Source organism: Aureobasidium melanogenum, assembly GCF_000721775.1.
Source record: "Aureobasidium melanogenum CBS 110374 unplaced genomic scaffold scaffold_4, whole genome shotgun sequence".
Taxonomy (NCBI): domain Eukaryota; kingdom Fungi; phylum Ascomycota; class Dothideomycetes; order Dothideales; family Saccotheciaceae; genus Aureobasidium; species Aureobasidium melanogenum.
In genome coordinates, this window is record NW_024470056.1 from 974,429 (window position 1) to 995,978 (window position 21,550).

A 21,550-nucleotide genomic window follows, 5' to 3' on the forward strand; every position below is an offset into this window, starting at 1 on the left:
TGATCTCGATGTCTGAATCTGAGAGCTCAAGAGGCTTTGCGCGTGGAGTGTGCAGAAAGAAGCTGGTTTCCATAGAATAATAACCAGAGCTCATGGGTCGAAAGAATTGAAGAAACCACGAGTGCTCTGTCTTTGCACATCGCAGCGAGACCTACGTGCTTTTGTGTCAATGTCGCGTGAATTAGTGCAGTCGGATCGTTCTGGCAGCACGACAAGCGCCAAGGGAGGGTGCAGAGCTGGGAAACTCAGCATGATCATAGCCGAAGAGGCCGGTAGATGTCTGTGCGCAGCGTTTCATGAGCGAGTGGGAGAGGATCAGACCAAAGCTTTTCCAATAATAGATTGACCGTTAAGTTGCAGCGCAGACTTACTTACCAGGAGCTCAAGCAAAGACGACGCGACCTGCATACCTTACACTGCATGTCCAGCAGGCGGTAAAGAGACGAGAAGATCAAAGCAAAGGATCCCAGCCAGGCTTCTGACAGCCATTCGCACCTTCCGCGTCCAACCAAGATCATCGCATGAAGTCTGAAAAGCGACCTTGATCTTTTCCACTTTTGCAGCCGCAGGTCGCAATCCACGCTCTTCACGCCTGCAAAGTCGACAGCATGGGCCGAAGAAAAATTGAAATCCGCCCGATCAAAGACGACAGGAACCGCTCTGTGTATGGGACCGCCGCTTACATGTTAATCTATCAATGCTAACGGGCGTGGCAGCACCTTCTTGAAGCGAAAAGGCGGCTTGTTCAAGAAGGCTTACGAGTTGAGTGTACTCTGCTCCGTCGATGTCGCCGTCATTATCTTTGGCAACAACAAGAAGCTTTACGAGTTCTCGTCCGGCGATATTCATGAGACTGTCGCACGTTTCCAATACGTATGTTACGACAATCGGCTCGCGACAACTTTCGCGACGACGCATTGCTGACTCTATACAGTATGGCGGCGCACACGAACACAAAGGCCCCGCTGATTTCGCAGGCAAAGGGGGCGGTGATGACGATGAGGAGGGAGATGATGAGCCTGTCGAACAAAACGAATCGCACTCGCCGCCAGAGCAAGCCTTGATTCAACATCCTCTCCAGCACCAACCCGGCCTCCAGCACATGAGAAATACGACGCCTTCTGCATCACCGCCTATACCAAATGGCGCTTTCCCTCAGCGCATGGCCACCCCTCAGCCCCCAACTGGGTCACGTCCTTCGTCTCGCGTCTCACACTTCCGCCGTACTAGTTCGAACCTGGTCCCTCAACACATGGGTACTCCGTCGCAAGCTCCTGCTCCTCAACCTTCCTACTCATATTCTCCGAACCCTCCGTATCACCCTCCTCCCCCGAACCCTGTCATGCAACGACCTACCCCACAAGGCTTCGCTGTCCAACCATCCCAATATTATGCCGCTTACCCTCCACCTACTCAGCAACAAATGCAGGTTGCTGCTCAGCAGGCATATCTGCAGGAACAAAGAAGGCAATCTTCCGTCCCTCCACACTTTATGAGCCAGGTTCATCCAGGCGCCCAGCAACATATTCCTACACCACAGCAGCATTATCAACAGAATCAGTCACACAGCGCACAACCTTCTCCACAACCCGACCAGAACGCTTTCCAGAGCCCCCCACTGCCCCAGCCAAGACCCTTGCCAGCTCACGCAAGATCGCATAGCATATTTACGCCAGTTGATGATAGCCGTTCACTTCTCGCTCAGCATTGGGGTGGGAGCAGTTCCAACTACCGAGAACCAGTAATCAAGACCGAGGCTCCCCGATCGCATTCGGTCGATGTGTCTTCTGCACCCCGTCAGAAAACTGATGATGCAGCCCCGAATACCAGCCAACCGACAGCAGGAGTTGCACCGCCGCCAGCAACGTCTAATCCTACCATGCAAGCGCCTCCTCCAGGACCTCCTCAACGTACGGGCTCTCTGTCTTCAATACCTGGACCTATACGTCCCGGAGGTGCGGCTGCGGAAGCAAAACGACCACGGTTAAAGGTACAGATTCCTAGTGAGCAATCAGATGGAGGCAGCGCGACAGCAGATTCATCGCCCAAGGATGGCAGCACGGCGACGGCCACCCCGATTCGTGTTGGGCAAGGGGTAGTTCTTCCGCCTCCGTCACCGTCGACGAACACTGTCCTCTCTGCTGGTGCATCTGGACCGCCTAATCCGTTCGCACGACCAGCACCGCCCATTAGTACAAACCCACATGTAAATCGCGAGCGAGATCATATCGAAACACCGCTATCTGCGTTACCTAGCCGGGTCATGGACGGAAACCATCTCTTGCCCAGTCCATCATCATTCTGGCCTGACGCTTGGTTCGGGAGAGACAACAATATGATGCCGAGTCCACTCAATTTCCAGACACCAGTGGTGTTGAGCGGACCGGGATTCAAGGAGGAGGACGAGAAGAAACGCAAGGCAGAGGAAGAAGCAGGAGGAGGTGGAAAGAGACCGAAAGAATAATTAGAGGTGGTAATGATTGCGCTCTTCCAAGAGGCACGAGGCGTCAACGGGTACAGTGCAATGTTGCGAGGATTTTTTTCGAGCATGAGCAAAAAGAAGAAGTTGCAGGAAGTAACTGTGGCATCTTTCTGACAGCCTATTTGAACAGTGATATCACCATAACCCAGCATCTAGATAATACTTTTAGGAGACAAAATTAATACGCATATCAAGGAATTGAAGACAAAGTGCAGATGTGAAATTTGGATAAGCATGGTCAATACGGCAGTAACACGGACTAGAGTGCAACGGTATATGATCGAGTCATGGGCAGTGAGTAGGTGGGGGCGGTCGTGGGGCTGGTAATAAGAAGGAACAAAAGCGGACTTGAGGTCCCTTGGCCGCGCGCTCAGCCATGCATGGCAGATGATGAATACTTGATGCCTGTCCCGGCCGCCTCTCCTACCTCTACTTCTTCACTCGATTGACACCGACACACACAAACAATGGCATACAATCGAGGGTACTCGGGCAACCCTGACGCCCTTCCAGCGTATGTTTGCGCCCGTTCGCAAGCTGCGCGCATCGGACACGGCTGATTGCTCTACTAGACACGCCGAACCCGAGCAGGCAGCGGCCATGCTGTCGCAAAATCACCCCCAAAGACAGTCTTCGACAGCCAGCTACCACAGTAAACCACAGCCACCGCCACCTCAGCAGTCGCAGTCGTACTCGCGCCCATCCAGTCACCAATCCCCCGCCATGGGCTCCGCTCCGCAGCGTTATGACAACTACCCCCCGCCCCAGCAGCCGCAGCAACAACAACAACAACAGCGGTACGGCAGTGGCTACGGCGCCCAACCAGGTTCAGCTGCTGCTGGTGCTCCTCCTCCGCCACGCAATGCATTCGCATCTCCTCCGCCTCCAGCCAACTACGGCCAAGGACCGCGACCATCTGGTTATCACAACCGTCCTCCGATTCCTCAAGCCCAACGTCCTCCCACTGTAGCACCGCCTCAGAATCCTGACCCTAACAGCCGTGAGGCTTTATGGCCGCTCTTCATGGCCGTAGACAAAGAACGCAATGGTCAATTGAGCGAGTCTTCGTTGCGCAGCGCTCTGGTCAATGGCGACTACACAGCTTTCGATGCGCACACTGTGCGCATGATGATTCGCATGTTCGACACAGATCGCAGCGGCACCATCAACTTTGACGAGTTTTGTGGCTTGTGGGGATTCCTGGCTGCCTGGCGTAACCTATTCGACCGCTTCGATGTGGATCGCTCGGGTAATATCAGCTTCCAAGAGTTCTCGGATGCTCTCGTCGCTTTTGGCTACCGTCTGAGTCCTCAATTCGTTCAGCTGCTGTTCAACACATTTGCGAGGACGACACGCGGCAGAGGCGATGATTCGTACCATGGTGGACGTGAGAAGACGCTCAGCTTCGACCTATTCGTGCAGGCGTGTATCAGTCTGAAGCGTATGACGGATGTGTTCAAGAAATATGATGATGACCGTGACGGATACATCACTCTATCATTGTAAGTTCTCTTCGTGTTCCGATGTTCTCGAGTATAGGCTAACAAGCATGCAGCGAAGAGTTCCTCACAGGTGCGCAAAGCCTTTTCCTCTTCAACTCCATTTCCCCTGTGACCGATAATGGCCTTTACTGAACCCTTTGGAAGAAATTCTACGACAGCGATAATATCTTTGATGCTTCCTTGTCGAGTTGCGTGCCGAGAGACGATGCCACAAAGTAACAAGGTTTACGTCGACATGATGAAGCGTGGAAAACGGGTATGTTTTTCTCAAGAGGCAGTATTTTATGATACCCCTATATTTTGCCAATCGAGAGTCTGAAACAAGAGAAGAAGGAGATTGAAGATCGAAGGTGAACGTGAATTGTGTCAAAGTGGACCCTGCTTTCATGTGATTAAAGATTGCGGCCAAACAAGTCAAACAAGGCGGAAGAGGCTCTCGGCGAAAAAGTCGCCGCATGTTTTAGGAATTTCTCAAAAAGTTGATTAGCATATTTTCACCAACCATAGCAACCACAATGGCAGCAACCATGGATACAAGCCTAGCATCAATACTCTCGGGTCTTACGAGTTCTCTGGAATCGGCCATCCCGGCGCTGCCCACCAGCGACTCGATCCTTCCTCCGGCAAATGGCATCACACTTCTGGACGCGAAGAACGAGCTCTTCCTTTCATATCTGCAGACCCTGGCTCTTCGCAATTTGGCTGTCATTCGCAGCGCTAAGGATGGGAAGACCAATGCTGGCGAATTCGACGATCAACTCGTGAGAGACCTTGTCAAGCACCGCGTCTACCTGGAGAAGGGCGTGCGGCCTTTGGAAGACAGACTCAAGTACCAAATCGACAAGGTTGTCCGCGCAGCTGAAGACGAAGCTCGCGGTGTCGTCCAAAAGGCTGCCGTAGCCAAACAATCCGCCGCCGCTGCCACCTCTGCAGCCTCAGACGACGAAGAAAACTCCGACGATGACGATGGCTCCGACTCAGAAGCAGACTCGGACGACGGCCTCGCTTTCCGCCCCAACCCTGCCGCCCTCACTCGTCCTTCAGAAGCAACCGAACCCACAAGATCAAAGACCGAAGCTCCAAGCGATGGCATCTACAGACCTCCCCGTATAAACGCAACAACCATGCCCACACCTCTATCCCCGCGCCGCGAAAAGGGCGATCGCAAACCCATGCGCAGCAACACAATCGACGAATACGTTGCCGACGAGCTCAGCGGCGCTCCCACCGCTCAACCTTCCATCGGCAGCACCATCACCGCTGGCGGCCGTCGCGACAAGTCGGCCCGCGAACGTAGAGAAGAAGCCGAACGCACTGCCTACGAAGAAGCAAACCTGGTCCGTCTGCCCAAAGAAAGCAAAAAGGAAAGAGCAAAGAAGGGCGGAAACAAGCGTGGTGGATTTGGTGGTGAAGAGTGGGATCTGCTGGGCCAGGGTATTGGCCGCATTGATAGATTGACAAAGAAGGGAGAAAGAACCGGTGCTGGTGGTGTGGGTGGCGCTTTGGAGAGAAGCAGGAAAAGAAAGGTTGATGACGATGGTGGTAGAGGCGGTGCTGATATCGGCAGAGACTTTGAGCGTAGGAAGAAGAGGGCTATGCGCAGAAACTAGAGGGATCGGTTCTATACGCTTACCTCTGCGGAATCTCGGCCTTGCCGTTAATCAAATCTTCTGTTCATTCTTTTGGGCCTTCACCGAACCTGGTTCTACGGACATCACCAAAACAATACCATGTTGGTATCACGGCGATCATCGACATCTCGAACAGACCTATATTCAAAGATCACTATGTGTTCTATCGCGGGTCGTATACTTACGCCAGCCATTGGCTGAATCATACGAAGTTTTCTCTTAGGACAACCCATCAGCTCTGCTTGACAAGTGCATTGATAATCTGGTGATCGAACTAGGCGAATGGAATTTTTGACTACTAACTTGGATACTGAGAGTAAACCCGATGTGTCTACTTCTACATCACTGCTTATGCCCTTTCGGTAATACTCCCTATTCCTCCCTTTCCTCGAACATCGTTGCGCCCTTTGTTCAGATCCCTATCGATCGACTTTCTGCTGCATTATTTCACTCTCCCCCTTAACACAAAAAGCGATCTAGCCCTGCTGAGCATCGAGATTAGCAACGACTTTGCTCATGGCGTACACATCAAAGTCATAGTTGTAAGGATCGTCGATGTCGGCTAATGACAGAATCGCGTCAGCCCCATCTAATCCGTTCAACCAGTCTGATCGACGCAGCGGTGACATGTCAGGACCAGCTGGATTCTGACCCTGAAAGTTCAAGACATTAGGGTTCAATGGACCGATCGTCGGTTTGGCGTTATACAACAGGTTTGACTTGTTCTCGATGGCCATGTTGTGAGTTTGTGGTGTCGAGGGCATGTCACAAGCGCCTTTGGAGGTCGTCGACGGGATTGTAGAGTACGTGTATCCCTGGTCCAATTCATACTCAGCATCGACGTCCATCGTTTCACCGTCGTCAGAACCACGATGAGCAGTGTTTCTGGGCGCAATCATGGCCTGGCGTTTAGTGGAGCGCGAACTGCCGGGGGGAGATACTGCGGTGCGTTTTGTACTCGAACGTGCCTTTACAACAGGAGTAGGCTCAATGTCCATGTCGTCTTCTGCGTTTCCATCGCCACCCTGCCATTCATCATCATCCTCAAAACCGTGATCTTCTTCGCCGCCATCATCCTCGTCGATAGCATACACGTCGTCTTGCTGAGACATTCTCTTGTTTCTTGGGGCTCTGGTAGCTCTGGTTGACCGCTTGGGCTGGTCTAAAGCAGAGTGTTCTGGCGACGGAGAAGGCGATTCAGCATAGCTGACTCGTTGCTTGGTGCGTCCGCTACGGCGAACACCGGCTGGCGAGATACGCTGAGCAGGTGATTCCTTCTTATTGCTGCGTTTGGTCGTTTGAAGTTTAGGCGCTGGACGTTGGTTGTTGGCTACGGGGGAATCATCGTTGTTGATTTGGGCACCACGAGAAGGTACTTCGGATATGATTTGCGATTGGGTTTCTACGTCGTCCATCTGACTGGCTTTTGGAGGTCTTCCACGTCTCTTCTTACGTGGAGAGGAGCTGGACATGACCTCTGCTGTGCGGTCTGCTAGGGAAATAGGCGTTGCCAGAGAGGGAGGGCTAGAGTACGCCAGAGATGGAGAGTCCGGGAACTTAGGTGTGTGTCTGAAGGGGGAAATAAGTAGATTGGTAGTAGGTCGACACGGGGTGGCAGAAGTATCGCCGGTTTCCCAGATACTGGATTCTGCGCGCTTCATCAATCTTCTTCCCTCGAACATATGATTGGCCTTCGGGATGCCCTGCGGTGAAGCAGCGACAGCAGACTGTGGTTTGTGCGCGTTGACGTACTGCTGCAATCTGCGCATTTTGTCTGCATGGACAGCTTGTTGCTTTTCTCTGGCCTTTTTGATGCCGTCCAAGATGAGCTGACGTCTGTCTCTGGTCTCTGCACCCCTCTGACGCAGTTCAACATACTCTTCGTGTTTGGTTCGGACTCTATCAATCTCCTTTCCTTGTTGAGGGCCAAAAGCGTCCCTGTACTTGGCAGCAACCGTGAGTTCCTGATGTAGAGTCTGAAGGCGATACTTGATGTCCACAAGATCGTCGTTGCATGCCGTCAGTAGGGTCAATCCATTCTCGACCCAATAAGCAGTCTCTTTATCCTCTTTGCAATAGCTACCGCCACAGAAAGTCAATGAGGCGTCATTCAGGACGTGGTAGTTGTTGCAAAACAACACTTGTGTAGCAAGAATGTCGACATTGCATTTTCCAAGCGACTGACTCTTGTGGCCGCAAGGGTGCGAAGTGTATCTATGGTAACACATGCTGTGTCACTAGGCGTGATAGATGGAGATGGTGTTTGAACTTGTCATTGGCGTATGTTGCGAAGAGCGAGTGCGTGTTTTCAAGAAAGAGTGTGGGTGCTCGTCGGGTTTCAAGAGAGTGAGTTGGCTGAATGGAAAGAGCGAGCTAAGTGAAAGGATGGCGCGAGACAACTGAAGCAAAGCAGCAAAGTGAATGATGGAGAGTAAATAGATTATGTGAAGGGAAGTGTGTGCTAATCGAAGGGAAGGTGCGTGCCGACTAAGAGAGTAATCGCAAAGCCGACGAAAGTAAACATTGCTGGAATTGTTTTCGTAGCTTGAATGCGACCATTTGCTCCTTCCCGAACCAAGCTGAACAACTGATTCCAGATCTTTGTGCGTTGTGTTGTTCAAGCTAATTCCAGTCCCAGATTATCGAGATGATATTTGCTTTGAAAAGCACAATAGTACCAAGTCTAGTTTCAGTTGTGTGAGAGACGTGCTGAGCTTACTACGATGCTAACCCTTCAAAGGTGTTATCAACAGCCTATCCAGCTCAATGTAGACTTCCAGTGTGAGATGTATATCCTGACTGAGAAGAACTGTACGCTATAATCAAGAGAAGTTCTATCGTGCTGCTTGACACAGAGTGTGCGATAGAACGCTAGATCAACAGACTCATATTTGTGCGCCATAGGGGGTGGACCAATCGTTGTGGTCACCCTGCACTTTGTAGTCGACTACAATCTCAATTTCATACCTGTTCAGCCAGCGACTACGGTCCCTACGCAGTGGTATGTGGACAATTTGACATATTGTAGCTGTTATGATGGCCAATCTGCAGTATGCTCTTGTCGACAGTAAAACTGATTGTGTGAGAGAAGTGATGCATAAGATAGTCGTAGGGTTACAAGGGTCGGCAGATCTAAGGAGGGCTTCTTCGATCATGGAGCGATGTCATGGATGTCATTCTTCCAGAAGAAACAAAGCCCACGTTCCAACCAAAAAGACAACAACCCTTGCCAAGACGTGGAGAGATCTGTCGCCAAGAGATGTGACAGATGCAGCCTAAAACCGAACACAACTTGGAGCAAGCAACGAAATCTTGAGCGTTGCTAATTCCGGTGAACGCAGACCCCACAAATCCTACTCGCGATACTCGGCCGCTCGCTGGCCGAAGGCCAGTCGAATGTAACAGGTGAGAGGGCGGGAGCGAAGAGATTGCTCGGCCGAGGTGGAAACGGAGACCGAGACGGACATTCGGCTTTTAGAATGATGTTTTGGCGCGCCAGGAATTGCACTAGAGGCGTTATTCTTCGCATCATCTGCAGAACAAAAGCAAAGAGTCATGCCGCTTTGTGTCCTTGTCCCCTTTTCCCGACCTAGGATTCCTCTTCGCCTTCTGACCTAATATCTTGTATCTGTGCTACCATGAGCGACGCAGTGCGACATACAGAGGTCGCACGGGACGAAGCCGCTGCTGAGGCTGGACCTGGAGCGGCCACAACGAATGCGCCGCCTACTAATCAACTTACAGACGACATTGAACACAACAGCACATCTTCAGTATCCACCAAACGCGACGATGTGCAAACGCAAGAAAAACCACAATTGGAGCGCAAGGACTCGACACCGTTGGAAGAGCGGTCAAAGGGCAAGATCGCTTTGATCATGACTGCCCTGGGCATGGCCGTCTTCCTGGCTGCCCTTGATGTCACCATCATTACGACTGCCCTGCCCACCATCTCGGAATATTTCCACTCATCTGCCGGCTATACTTGGATTGGTTCAGCATATCTGCTAGGAAACGCTTCGAGTGTACCTCTATGGGGCAAGATTTCTGATATCTTTGGACGAAAGCCTATCCTGATTTGCGCAAACGTCCTCTTCCTTATTGGGTCTCTTATTGCTGCTCTTGCAAACAGCATTGGAATGCTCATTACTGCCCGTGCCATTCAAGGTGTCGGTGGTGGCGGTCTGGTTACCCTTGTCAACATCTGCATCAGCGACCTGTTCAGTTTGAGAAGAAGAGGCGCCTACTTTGGTATCATTGGAGGTGTCTGGGCATTGGCTTCGGCCATTGGACCAGTCATTGGTGGTGTTTTCACAGAAAAGGTTACTTGGAGATGGTGTTTCTACATCAACTTGCCTCTCGATGGAGCCGCTCTTATCATCATTTTCTTCTTCCTTGACTTGAAGACCCCCAAAACCCCTCTTTGGGAAGGTCTGAAAGCAATCGACTGGAGTGGAGCCCTGCTCGTCATTGGTGGTGTTCTCCTTTTCTTGTTCGGTCTAGAGTATGGCGGTGTGACCTATCCTTGGGACTCTGCAACTGTTCTTTGCCTCATTATCATTGGTGTCTTCACTATGGGACTGTTTGTCATCAACGAGTGGAAATTTGCCAAGTCTCCCGTCATGCCTCTCCGCATATTCCAAAACAGAAGCAACATTGCCGTCCTTGGTGTGTGCGCCATTCACGGCATGGTCTTCATCTCGGCCTCATACTACTTGCCTTTATACTTCCAGGCTGCTCGTGGCGCCACTCCCCTTCTGTCAGGTGTCTACATTCTTCCACAGGCTCTGTCTTTGTCCTTTGCTTCAATGGCGACTGGTATTTTCATCCGCAAGACGGGTCAATATTTACCTGCCATCTGGTTCGGAATGACCTTCCTCGTCCTGGGCTTTGGACTGTTCATCGACTTCACAGCTAACAGCAGTTGGGCGAAATTGATTATCTTCCAGATCATCGCAGGAATTGGCATAGGTATTTACATTCTCCTTGTCGCTTTTCGATCTATGAGCTGACACCGTGTTCCAGGTCCCAACTTCCAAGCACCCTTGATTGCGCTCCAAACAGGCGTCCAGCCTAGAGACATCGCCACAGCGACAGCAACCTTCGGCTTCGTCCGCCAAATCTTCACATCCATCTCCGTCGTGATCGGCCAAACTGTATACCAGAACCAGATGAACAGCAAGACAGCGAGCTTGGTGGCGGCCCTTGGCCCCAAAGTCGCAGACCAATTGACAGGAGGAGGTGCTGGTGCCAACACTCAACTCATCGACAGCCTTCCCCATGGACAAAAGCAGGTCGCCCAAACCGCTTTCGCACAGAGCTTGCATCCCATGTGGATCATGTACACTTGTTTCGCGGCGCTCGGTCTGGTTGTGAGTTTGTTCATCAAGAAGAAGGAGCTCAGCAAAAAGCATACCGAGACCAAGACTGGACTTGACGCACAGCGAGCCAATGCCGAGGCGCAGGCGCAAGAGGATGCGGAAAAGAAGTACGCAAAGGAGGCTGCAAGAGAGAGAAGATCGCATGATCCTGAGCAGGGTGAAGCATGAGAGTCTGGCCGATGGCTTTGACTTGTTTCTTTCTTTTTGCATTTTTGATGGCGCATACTTGATACCAAAGCTCACGACATGGCGAGCAAAACAGCATGTCCTTTTTTCAAATCCAGTACATATTCTGCATCCCCTGTATTCTGTTAGATCTCTTAATTAACAAGCTTCACACTTCCTGTCAGTAACACGCTCAGTAACATATATGTCAAGTGTCCAGAAGTTCGGAGAATGTTTTGTTGGCTGTTATCTCTACCCAAGCTTCTTGACTCTCTCCTCCAACTCTTTAACCCAGGCCTCGACTGCAGCGCTGTTCTCGAGCATACCGCTCTCTGCTCTGGCAACGGCTTCCTCTACCTTCTTGAGGCCGTCTCGCCATTCGCGAATCTCCTTATCCGCTTCGTCTTGTCTTTGTTCCACCTCGTCCAGGGTTTGGCTTGCTGTCACGGCGTTGGCGTGTAGTGTTCGCAGAGACCGCAGGCGGGTCAGTAAGGGAGGTAGCGTAGGGCTTAAGGATGTAAGGGTTGGTAGGAGCGCATAGAGGGCGCGTAGTTTTGCCATGTCCTCTGGGGATTGGGAGTCATGGTCGGTATCTGTGGTGGTATTCGTAGGAGTGGCTTGCTGTTGCTGGAGTTTCTGGACCAGAGTGTCGATGTGAGATTGGGAGGATGAGGAAGTGAGCAGGGCTAGTTGGCGGTCTAGCAAGGATAAAGTGGGGATGATGGGTGTAAAAGTTGAGTTTGCGGTGGAAGCTTCAGGTGTATCGAGGGATGTGATGCCGAGCTGGCGTTCGAGGAGCGCGAGGCGGGCATCAAAATCGGCGACCTTGTTCAATGCCTGCGTGTCGGTAGTCTCTTTGTTGACCCCTTCAGGGCGGGTCGGCTCTGGCACTGTGACAGCATCTGCCTTTGCTGTTGTTGGGGTTGCCAGTCGCTTGCTCAAACGAGCTTGCGCGGATTGAGATTGGCGCATACTGTCCAATGCTGTACTCAATTGAGCCAGTTGAGCAGCGACATTCTCGTCCTCTGGGTGTGCTTGTGTCCCGTTTGTCTCGCTCTTCCTCTTGTCCAGTTCGTTTTGCACCTCCTGCATCTCTCTGTTTAACCTTGCCAGCTTCCTTTGCAGACTCTCGTTCTCATCCTCGCTGTCGTAGTCGTCGCCATCTTGACCTTGTTCCCTGTTGCTCACAACATATGCTCTTCTCTTACTGCTCACACGGTCCGAAAAGTCCGTCTCCCTTGCGTCTACTCGTGAAGACTGAAATTGAGATCGCGCTTCGTCAGGATGGAGTTTGTTGCGGCTGATGTTGGGGTTCGCTTCTGTGTCGGATGTGTCTGACCATGCTGTTGACGTCGGTAGTGTAGATGCATCGTCTGTCAGGTCTGGCGTCTCGTATGTGTCTGGAGACTCGTCCTTGGGTTTGGCATTAGCTGCGTACCTCCTGGGCGGGTCTGAATGTTTTGTTGTTTACCAAGTCGGGCAGAGCGGCATATTTGCGCACTTGGGCCATTTGTGAACTGTTATTGAGTAGTTGTGAGATTTGACAGCCGTCCAGCAGATGTCGGGTGAGAATGTGGTTATATTCGTAAACGAATTGAGCGTCGATCAAATCTCAGGGTCACTTCCAAGGTGGATTTGGGTTGCGCCTTGGTCAAAACATGGCGTTTCAACACGGCCATTGTGATACAGCACAGTCACGTGAAACACGATCGAGATAGAACCTCCCCTAGATCCATATGCCACTCACGATGAAGAGTTTGATTATATTCTGTTACTTCGTTCTACAACTTCACTGGCCTCGTGGGCTGTTGGGAAGTGTCGACCAAAATCTGGGGTTGACTTGATTGTGGAACTATGGGCAATTATACACAGCTAACCGTGGGCCTCTTTGATGAGCTTCGGTGTCCTCAAAGCCGACATGTAGCCACATGCATGTTTAAGACAGACTCGCAATATGCGTAGAGTCCTCGGGAGCGAATAGTATGTGGACAGAGCGCCGACCTGATGCGATTGGTCTACGGTAGCTCGCCCAACGTATCAACAGCTCTTTCCCTCGATCTTCTCGATTCCTCAATCTATCCATTGACGCGCGTCCTGTCGTGGTCGCAATCGTGTTCGGGGGACGAATACGTCAGTGTTCCCGATGTTTCTTTGCAGCCTCTCGTATATTCGTCGTGGATAGCGGTCAAGATGTGGATATATCCGACATCGATTTGGGGCTCTTTCTCCTGCTTGGAAAATAGCTTCAACAGAAGTTGCTTGGAGCACTGGATTTGTTATGAATGTTCTGGTATGGTGTATCAGTAGACGGGTTTGTTCAGAAAAGAAGTTTATGCAATGACAGAAACCGAGAGCTTGAGTTGTCAAAGCGGTGCGATGTTGAATCTCACCACCAAAAGGTAACTCGCCATTTCGGTGACATTGATTTCTCAAGTCGCGCATAAGAATGCATGACAATGTATGCGTATTTCGAGTCTTCAAGATCGGGTCGCGGGCTCTTATAATTTCCGAGTATGCGGAGTGGCATGTCGATGACAGGCTCGTAAGGGCGCACATGGTGAGCAGACAGAATCGGTCGTGCAGCAAGGCTGGAGATGGCCTGCGCTCAAGGCTAGATCGATGACCGCGACGGCGACGATACGATGTTGGTTTTTCACGCAAAATACTGCGTGGCGCGCATATTGCGCTGGGCTGCGAGCCTACCTGACGGCATTGGCAGCCAAAGCTGATGTATGGTGCGTGGTGCAAAGATATACGAGGTGAAGAGTTGAGGTGAGGTTGAAGCAAAGTCGTTGCGGAAAAAGCGCTGCCGAGGGCACACGGGCTTCAAGACCCATCACCATCTGGAGACATACTCTATCGCCATCTCGATACTGCCCTACCCTCATCGACCTCCGGGATTCATCACTACTTGCAAACCATCTTCTCTCTTTTTCTCGGTTCTATAAGATCGAACATGCTCTAAACTCTATTGAGGAGCGATGCGCCATCAGATCGCCTGTCCTTCATTTGCCTCCATATCCTGATATTGCCAATATGCATCCGTCCAGCACTACCCATACTACACTGGACGACTCAGAAAATCTCCCAGATACGATGAAAAAGACGGTATCAACTATCTTAGGCAAAGAGATGGCTTTGGGCCCTTCAGCTGCTGTGCCAGATCATGTCCGATCAAGGCCATCAGCCCAATATACCCATCTCGAAAGTCCCGAAGATTCAGGGTCTACCCTATCTTCTGTCGAAAGCGAGACTTTGAGCTCCGTTCCCGACATGCAAGGCGCAAGCCTGACCAAGGTCGATGTTAATGGTATCCTCCGATATGGCTCATTCGACGCTGATGAAACTGGTCTCTCATCAGTTACTTCTGTGCCTTCCATTAACAAACGCTCTTTTCAAGAGATTCATAGCTATCCAGAAAGTCAGATATCTGACGACGACAGAGCCACGAAAAGACAGGCTCTATCTTCTGAAAGTGCTCGCCCTTCAGATCATGTCACGCCTAGCAGTCGCTCATCACTATTGTCAAACATCCAAGTCGAAGCCCGTCCGAATCCAGAAATTTCTGCTTCTCTGAGAGATGATCGCATACAGTCGGCACCAAAAGCTCCTACACCAAAGACGAAGAAATTCTCAAAGGTTTCTAGATTCACGACACATGCTCGTCCAAGGTCGTCCATTCCCATACACATGTCCTGGGAAGAATACGGCAGACAATGTATTTCGGCAGCTCATTCGTCGCGTCTCAACCCATATGCCCTCCATCCAGGGGAATACAGACTCTTGCGAAACCACATTACACAAGCTCAAGTCACAACCTATCTGAATATCCGCAATGGCATTCTGCGTCTTTGGGTCCGAAATCCCTTAGTCAGCGTTTCTAAAGAGGAAGCAGCCGGGTGCGCAAAGGATATCCGCTTCTTTGACCTAGCTCATACGTCGTACTGGTGGCTAGTCAGAAACGGCTATATCAACTTTGGCTGTGTCGAGGTGCCTCACGCAGGAGTCCTGAGCGCCAAGCGAAAATCAATACCGAAACAGAGGACAGTTGTTGTTGTAGGCGCTGGTATGGCAGGCCTCAGTTGTGCGAGACAACTCGAAGGGCTGTTTGCCCAGCTCGGTGATCATTGGACTGATGCTGGAGAGTTGCCTCCGAAAGTTGTGGTTTTGGAAGGTAGAAACAGAGTTGGTGGCCGTGTCTACTCACATCCGCTTCGAGAGCAAGTACCAGATAGCTTGCCAAATGGTCTTCGAAATACTGCTGAAATGGGCGCTCAAATTATCACAGGCTTCAATCACGGAAATCCCTTGAACGCAATTGTTCGCGGACAACTCGCCCTTCGTTACCACCTTATGTGGGATGAGATTACCATGTATGACTCCGATGGACTCGCAGTCAATCACGAACGCGACATGATGGTGAATAAGATACACAACGATCTTCTCGAGCGAGCCAGCGACTTCCGCGTCAAGCCAACGCCTGTAGAGACACTAGAAGGACTCCCGGATTATGTTGATGTCTGCCAAGATCCTGTGGAATTCAAGACGGACAGGACCAATGCTCCCACCCTGAACAAGGAAAGACAACAAGCTGTACCTCCTGGCTTTGCTAAGCTCCAAGGACGGACTCAAGTGGTTGCTGGCAACAGCTCGAGTCGAACAGCGGCACAAGCTGTACGGTCGGCCGGTTGGCAATTACGACCTGGCATAACAAAAAGACATTCTCTTGCCCTTGAAGCCATAGCCACCGAGTCTGACAAGCCAACCTTAGGCGCAACCATGGATGAAGCCGTTCGTCAGTATCAAGAGCTTGTTGAGTTGACACCACAAGATATGCGTCTACTCAATTGGCACTATGCCGATCTTGAATATGCGAACGCTGCTACAGTCTCCAACCTCAGCTTGGGTGGCCACGACCAGGACAGTGGTAACGAATTCGAAGGCAGGCATTCCGAAGTGGTGGGTGGATACATTCAAGTGCCTCGTGGTCTCATGATGCTGCCATATCCTCTCGACGTTCGCTGCGAATCAGCCGTGGAGAAAATCACCTACAATGCCAACGATGACGACGCAGACGGTTCAGCAACAGTGTTATGTACTAACGGAGAAGTGTTCGAAGCCGATCAAGTCATTCTTACCTCTCCACTTGGGGTGCTCAAAGCAGAGACCATAACATTTGAGCCAGCTCTGCCAGCGTGGAAAAAAGGCGCCATTGAACGAATGGGCTTCGGACTCCTCAACAAGGTGATACCATTACTTCATTCTTTTCAAATTCTACCACTAACTCTGCTAGGTGGTCATGGTTTTCCCACATGCATTCTGGGATAGCCAATACGACATGTTCGGTTTCCTGAATGACGCCGAAAACAAGGACAGTCTAAATCCCGACGACTATGCCGCCCGCCGCGGCCGCTTCTACATGATGTGGAATTGCGAGAAGAACAGCGGTCGGCCAGTACTTAGCGCTCTCATGTCTGGCCGAGCAGCTCACGAGGTGGAAATCACGGACAATGATGTGCTGCTCCAAGAAGCTTTGGAAAAGCTCAGGCGCACATTCGGAGCCGAGAATGTTCCTGACCCCGTTGAAGTCATCGTCACACGATGGAAGAAAGATCCTTTCGCGAGAGGCACCTATTCTTTCGTTGGACCTGCTACTAGTCCACTGGACTACGACATCATGGCAGCGCCTGTAGGAAATTTGCATTTCGCTGGAGAAGCTACTTGTGGTACTCATCCTGCTACCGTTCACGGCGCGTATTTATCAGGACTAAGAGCAGCCGCCGACGCCATTGATACGATGATCGGCCAAATGGCGGTTCCAGAGCCTCTAGTACTGCCTCGACAGAACCTTTCAGTTGCTGGCCTCGAGGGTGCATCTGAACTGGCTAGTACGGAGTCACCAATGAGGGATGTCTTTTTAGGCACGCCCTCTGAAGCTCCCAAACGTGTAGGCAGACCTCCAGGTAGACCACCAGGTAGACCACCAGGTAGACCACCAGGCAGGCCCAAGAAGGTTGTCGAACCGGTACAACATCTCCCGGCAGTGACACCGAACCCGCCAATACAGTCAAATCCCTACAGATCGTCCACCAACAGCAAGTCTGTCGAAGACGAAGCATACGAGGCCGCAATCATTGATGCCATCCTTTCGGAACTTGGTCCCCGCCCAATAAAGCCAGCTAGACCCGGCGCAAGCGTTAACCCATACCTTTTGTTCACGAACGACTCTTGGGCACGGTGCAAGGAGGAATTGAGTCTAGCAAAACAGAAAGCAAGTGGCGACAGCACAGCCAAAGCTCTGCGTGAAGAGATTCGTACTGAGGTTGGTCGACAATGGCGAATGTCAAGTGATGAGGTCAAGCGACCATACATCGAGCAAACGCAAGCGGCACAGCAAGCGGTAAAAGAGACGCGTGCACAGTACGAAAAAGCAGCAGCTCAGTGGGACGAGGATGCCCGGAGAATTAGACTCAAATATCAGGAAGAGCATCCGCCTACCAACGGGAACGAGTGGTCAGGCAGCACCAGTATCGAGGTGGCTCCTTTAGCACCTCCTCGACGCAAGCAGACGGTCAACTACAACGAATCCGACGGCGAGTGAGGTGCATACGGCATGTCTCTTGGCGTAGTTGCTCGTGTTTGAGTGGTGGAAAGTCTTTAGTCAGCGTGTATGAATAGCAATGTACAACAATCAACATTCAACTTAGGCGAATGGTACGGAGATGGCGATGATTTGCAGAGGGCACGTCGGCTGGCGGCTATTCTTGCGCGAAGATCGCTCTTGGCTGCACGCGTGATGGCCGCGTGGGTACGCCCAAAGTCAAAATTGGGGTGTTTAGCGGGTATGGAAGCCTTCTACCAGCCGATCATTTTGACATTTCGCAGATAGACTCAGCACCTCTAGCTCACTCTTTTTGGATGGAGAGCTTTGTCTACCCGCGTTGTTAGAAACTCACTACCGCATACTTTCCACATAGAGTCTCGACATGATTGCCGTAGAGACAGGGGCCTCTGCGCTATGGCGCATGGAAGCGTCTCGCCCTATGGCGGCTTTGGAAGGTTTGATGGAGTGACATAGCGGGTGTGCTTACCGATTGAACCGCCGTCGGGTCTATCAGCAAGCCCGGGGGCACGGCCAGGACTCGGTGATGTCAAACAGCAAAAACCTCCACATATTGGATGGTAGGACCCGCTGATAAGGCTCGTGTAGGCCAGCGTAGACTGGACAAAGCCGAATGCAACCCAAAGGCCAACATCAGACGAGGCAATCAATGCGAAAGAAGTGAGGTCTGAGACGTGTCAGGGAGGTATCTCAAGCCACTGAATCGATTGTTGGAAAGGTCGAATCCTTTTTCCCCGCCATCAAATCCCCAGAAACCGCTCGGGTAGTCAAGTAGGCGAGTCTAGCACTTAGCCGTTGCATTGCCTTCAACTCACACTCTGCGCAACTCTCGAGTCTCTTTCGCTCGGCGCCAGTAGCTGTCTTTCTCGCTCTTGCCCCCTTGTCCTGTCGTTGTCGCAGCACGATCTCCGTGTACACACTGTCGCCGCCGATACGTCCTCATACCCCCAAACAGTCGTTGAGACATCGGTCAATTGCTTGCCCGAGGACCGGGATTGCAGTCGCGCCTGCCCCGACTTTGATGTACACCTTCCTGGTGGAACTGTAGGATGTCTTTCTTCGGCAAGCTCAAAGGAAACGCAGTGAGTGCCGTGTGCCAGTTCCAGAGGTTTGCGCCACGTTTGACTGACGATCACGACCATGCTAGACACCAGCGAGTCCGACTACAGGCACCCTGCCCCCAAAGAAAGATGCCACCATTCCGCAACCGACCCCACTAGAGAAGCACATTGCTGATCTGGCCGGTCCTGTACGGCCGGACGGTAGCGACAAGTTCTTTGGCTTCGAAAACGTATGTCAATCCATCCTTTCCTGGCGCAACAGCAGCAGCAGACTAATCGCGACTTGCCAAACAGTACGGGAGCACATGGTACACGTCTACCTCGACCGTCTCAAGACATACATGACTGACTTATGCGTAACAGCTATGCCAACTCGATCATTCAATGTCTGTACTACTCAACCACCTTCCGCGAAAATGTCCTCAACTTCCCCCCACTGCCGCCAACGCCCGAACAATCCGAGACGGATGCAGACCGGAGCATGAGCCTCCAGAATGGCCTGCCGGCTCCTGGAAACCACCTCTTGACTGCTGCCACGAACAACCTCACTTCAAGCTCGCCCGCAAGACGACCCATCATTCTACCAAACTCGCCTGAAGCCCAAACAACCAAGCCCGATGACAAGGACTCTCCGGACTATAAGAAAAAGGTGGCCATGAGGTCGGGTCCTGTTCTAGAGATGCAAATGAGCAACTCCAACGCGTATGGAATGTCTGAATCGCTCTTTACCTCACTAAAGGACATATTCGAGTCTATCATTGGCCATCAATCGCGCACAGGAATCATCAGTCCTCTCAAATTCCTCGAGATTTTGAGAAAGGAGAACGAGATGTTCCGTTCTGCTATGCACCAGGATGCACACGAGTTTCTGAATCTGCTACTGAATCAGGTCGTCGACAATGTAGAGATGTACTCGAAGATGCTGCCGGCCATCAACGGCACACTCAACGGCAACGGCAGTGCAGAACCGAGCATGGCAGGCGCCATGTCTGCCATGGCGAAAGCGCACAATACGGCCGGTATGAGCAGCACTGGCTGGGTGCATGATCTCTTCGAGGGTCTCCTCACTTCAGAAACACGTTGCCTCAGCTGTGAAAACACATCACAGAGAGATGAAGCGTTTATGGACCTGTCCGTCGACCTGGAGGCGCATTCTTCTGTAACATCATGTCTGCGAAAGTTTTCAGAAGAGGAGATGTTGTGCGAACGCAACAAGTTCCACTGCGACAACTGTGGCGGTTTGCAGGAAGCTGAAAAGAGAATGAAGATCAAACGACTACCACGCATTCTGGCTCTCCATCTGAAACGCTTTAAATACACCGAGGACCTCCAAAGACTCCAAAAGCTTTTTCATCGAGTTGTTTATCCTTATCACTTGCGATTATTTAATACCACGGACGATGCAGAAGACCCGGATCGATTGTACGAACTCTACGCTGTGGTTGTCCACATTGGAGGTGGCCCATACCATGGACATTATGTCTCTATCATCAAGACTCAGGATCGTGGGTGGCTTATGTTTGATGACGAACTAGTCGAGCCTGTTGATAAGAGCTTTGTAAGGAATTTCTTCGGTGGTGAGCCAAAACCGGGAGTGCAAGACGCCAGGCAACTTGCTTGTGCTTATGTGTTGTTCTATCAAGAGACGACGTTAGAAGCAATGCAGAAAGAGCAAGAGGCCGAGGCCAGACAGGCTGCCGCTGCTGCTAGCATGGCAAACAGAGATTCGGTCTCGAGAGAAACACAGAATGGTCTGATGATTAACGGCCTTCGCAACACACATACAGTGCAGTCACCGATCGAAGAAGAGCCCAATGCCTTTGCGAGCCTCGCTCATGCTTCTACTGCTCCAGCTCTGTCGCAGCAACGTTCAGCTTTCAGCGGCCTGTCGACGTCACCTTTCCTCGGCTCCGGGACTGGATCTCTGGACAAGAAGGCAGCGAAGCAGGCAGAAAAGGAACGCAAAGCACAGGAAAAAGAAGCGCGCAAGCTCGCAGATGCAAAGAGAAAGGAGGCGGCCGAGGCGACGAGAAATGCTTGGAAGAAACAGAACGAGGATTACCTTGCTGCCATCGAGCTCAGCAAACAAACGGCGGCCGAAGAGGCTAGTCGCGCAGGGAATGCGGCTCCTGACATGGGTACACCAGCAGCAGACAGCAAAGACCGACCAGGTCTCAGCAGATTTAGACACAGCTCGATGAGTCTACGACAAAAACCAAAATTCTGGACTTCGGGCAAAGAGAAGGAACCGGGAAGCCCGATGCCAACACAGGCTGAGGAAGCAACCCCAGCAACAGGCGGAGAGAAAGATGTTAAGAAGAATAGGTTCAGTTTAAGCCGAAAGAAGTCGACGGCGCTTTGAAGATCAGTGTACATATCACATATTAGGCCTGTTCGCGCAGGTTGCTGTAATGCACAGGGCAGTCTTGGACATATAAAAATCAAGAGTGTGGCGACGTCCTCATGGCACTTGAATCATGGTGGCAGACGGTATGCCGGATGCTTTGGCAGCTTGTTCAAAATGTTGATAGTTTTGTTCGAATATCATGTATGTATCTGAGGAACGACTTGTTCAGACTGAATCTTCCAGTCTCCACAACGCGCCGTGGCATAGTCTCTGTGCGTGTAACATCCCGTCGGTGGAGCAGAGTTGAGCAGCCACGTAACCCAACTTGGACCAAATGATGCGGCGTCCTGGTGTCGTGA

At 51.5% G+C, this 21,550-nt stretch overlaps 8 protein-coding genes across 8 annotated transcripts; 6 read left to right on the forward strand and 2 right to left on the reverse strand.

Moving 5' to 3' along the window:
- Positions 1–608: 608 nt before the first annotated feature.
- M437DRAFT_42083 (uncharacterized protein) lies at positions 609–2,464 on the forward strand (the record flags this gene model as incomplete). The annotated part of the gene is made up of 4 exons (XM_041020504.1): positions 609–664; positions 717–873; positions 935–1,188; positions 1,498–2,464. 4 exons carry the CDS (start codon positions 609–611, stop codon positions 2,462–2,464), a joined length of 1,434 nt encoding a protein of 477 aa, XP_040882433.1.
- Positions 2,465–2,949: 485 nt separating this feature from the next.
- On the forward strand, positions 2,950–4,116 carry M437DRAFT_42119 (EF-hand; the record flags this gene model as incomplete). The annotated part of the gene is made up of 4 exons (XM_041020514.1): positions 2,950–2,996; positions 3,055–3,111; positions 3,190–3,984; positions 4,038–4,116. The coding sequence occupies 4 exons, from the start codon at positions 2,950–2,952 to the stop codon at positions 4,114–4,116; spliced, it is 978 nt and encodes a 325-aa protein (XP_040882434.1).
- Positions 4,117–4,511: 395 nt separating this feature from the next.
- On the forward strand, positions 4,512–5,594 carry M437DRAFT_42475 (uncharacterized protein; the record flags this gene model as incomplete). The annotated part of the gene is made up of 1 exon (XM_041020582.1): positions 4,512–5,594. One exon carries the CDS (start codon positions 4,512–4,514, stop codon positions 5,592–5,594), a length of 1,083 nt encoding a protein of 360 aa, XP_040882435.1.
- A 497-nt stretch (positions 5,595–6,091) lies between these two features.
- On the reverse strand, positions 6,092–7,843 carry M437DRAFT_42595 (uncharacterized protein; the record flags this gene model as incomplete). The annotated part of the gene is made up of 1 exon (XM_041020608.1): positions 6,092–7,843. One exon carries the CDS (start codon positions 7,841–7,843, stop codon positions 6,092–6,094), a length of 1,752 nt encoding a protein of 583 aa, XP_040882436.1.
- A 1,410-nt stretch (positions 7,844–9,253) lies between these two features.
- Positions 9,254–11,164, forward strand: M437DRAFT_41919 (putative major facilitator superfamily transporter; the record flags this gene model as incomplete). Its single annotated transcript, XM_041020473.1, has 3 exons — positions 9,254–9,388; positions 9,446–10,586; positions 10,641–11,164. 3 exons carry the CDS (start codon positions 9,254–9,256, stop codon positions 11,162–11,164), a joined length of 1,800 nt encoding a protein of 599 aa, XP_040882437.1.
- Positions 11,165–11,413: 249 nt separating this feature from the next.
- On the reverse strand, positions 11,414–12,671 carry M437DRAFT_42321 (uncharacterized protein; the record flags this gene model as incomplete). Its single annotated transcript, XM_041020547.1, has 2 exons — positions 11,414–12,574; positions 12,633–12,671. The coding sequence occupies 2 exons, from the start codon at positions 12,669–12,671 to the stop codon at positions 11,414–11,416; spliced, it is 1,200 nt and encodes a 399-aa protein (XP_040882438.1).
- A 1,763-nt stretch (positions 12,672–14,434) lies between these two features.
- On the forward strand, positions 14,435–17,762 carry M437DRAFT_42210 (uncharacterized protein; the record flags this gene model as incomplete). Its single annotated transcript, XM_041020524.1, has 3 exons — positions 14,435–16,405; positions 16,455–17,015; positions 17,175–17,762. The coding sequence occupies 3 exons, from the start codon at positions 14,435–14,437 to the stop codon at positions 17,760–17,762; spliced, it is 3,120 nt and encodes a 1,039-aa protein (XP_040882439.1).
- Positions 17,763–18,832: 1,070 nt separating this feature from the next.
- On the forward strand, positions 18,833–21,206 carry M437DRAFT_42318 (cysteine proteinase; the record flags this gene model as incomplete). The annotated part of the gene is made up of 4 exons (XM_041020546.1): positions 18,833–18,869; positions 18,938–19,074; positions 19,139–19,152; positions 19,208–21,206. 4 exons carry the CDS (start codon positions 18,833–18,835, stop codon positions 21,204–21,206), a joined length of 2,187 nt encoding a protein of 728 aa, XP_040882440.1.
- Between the last annotated feature and the right edge of the window lie 344 nt (positions 21,207–21,550).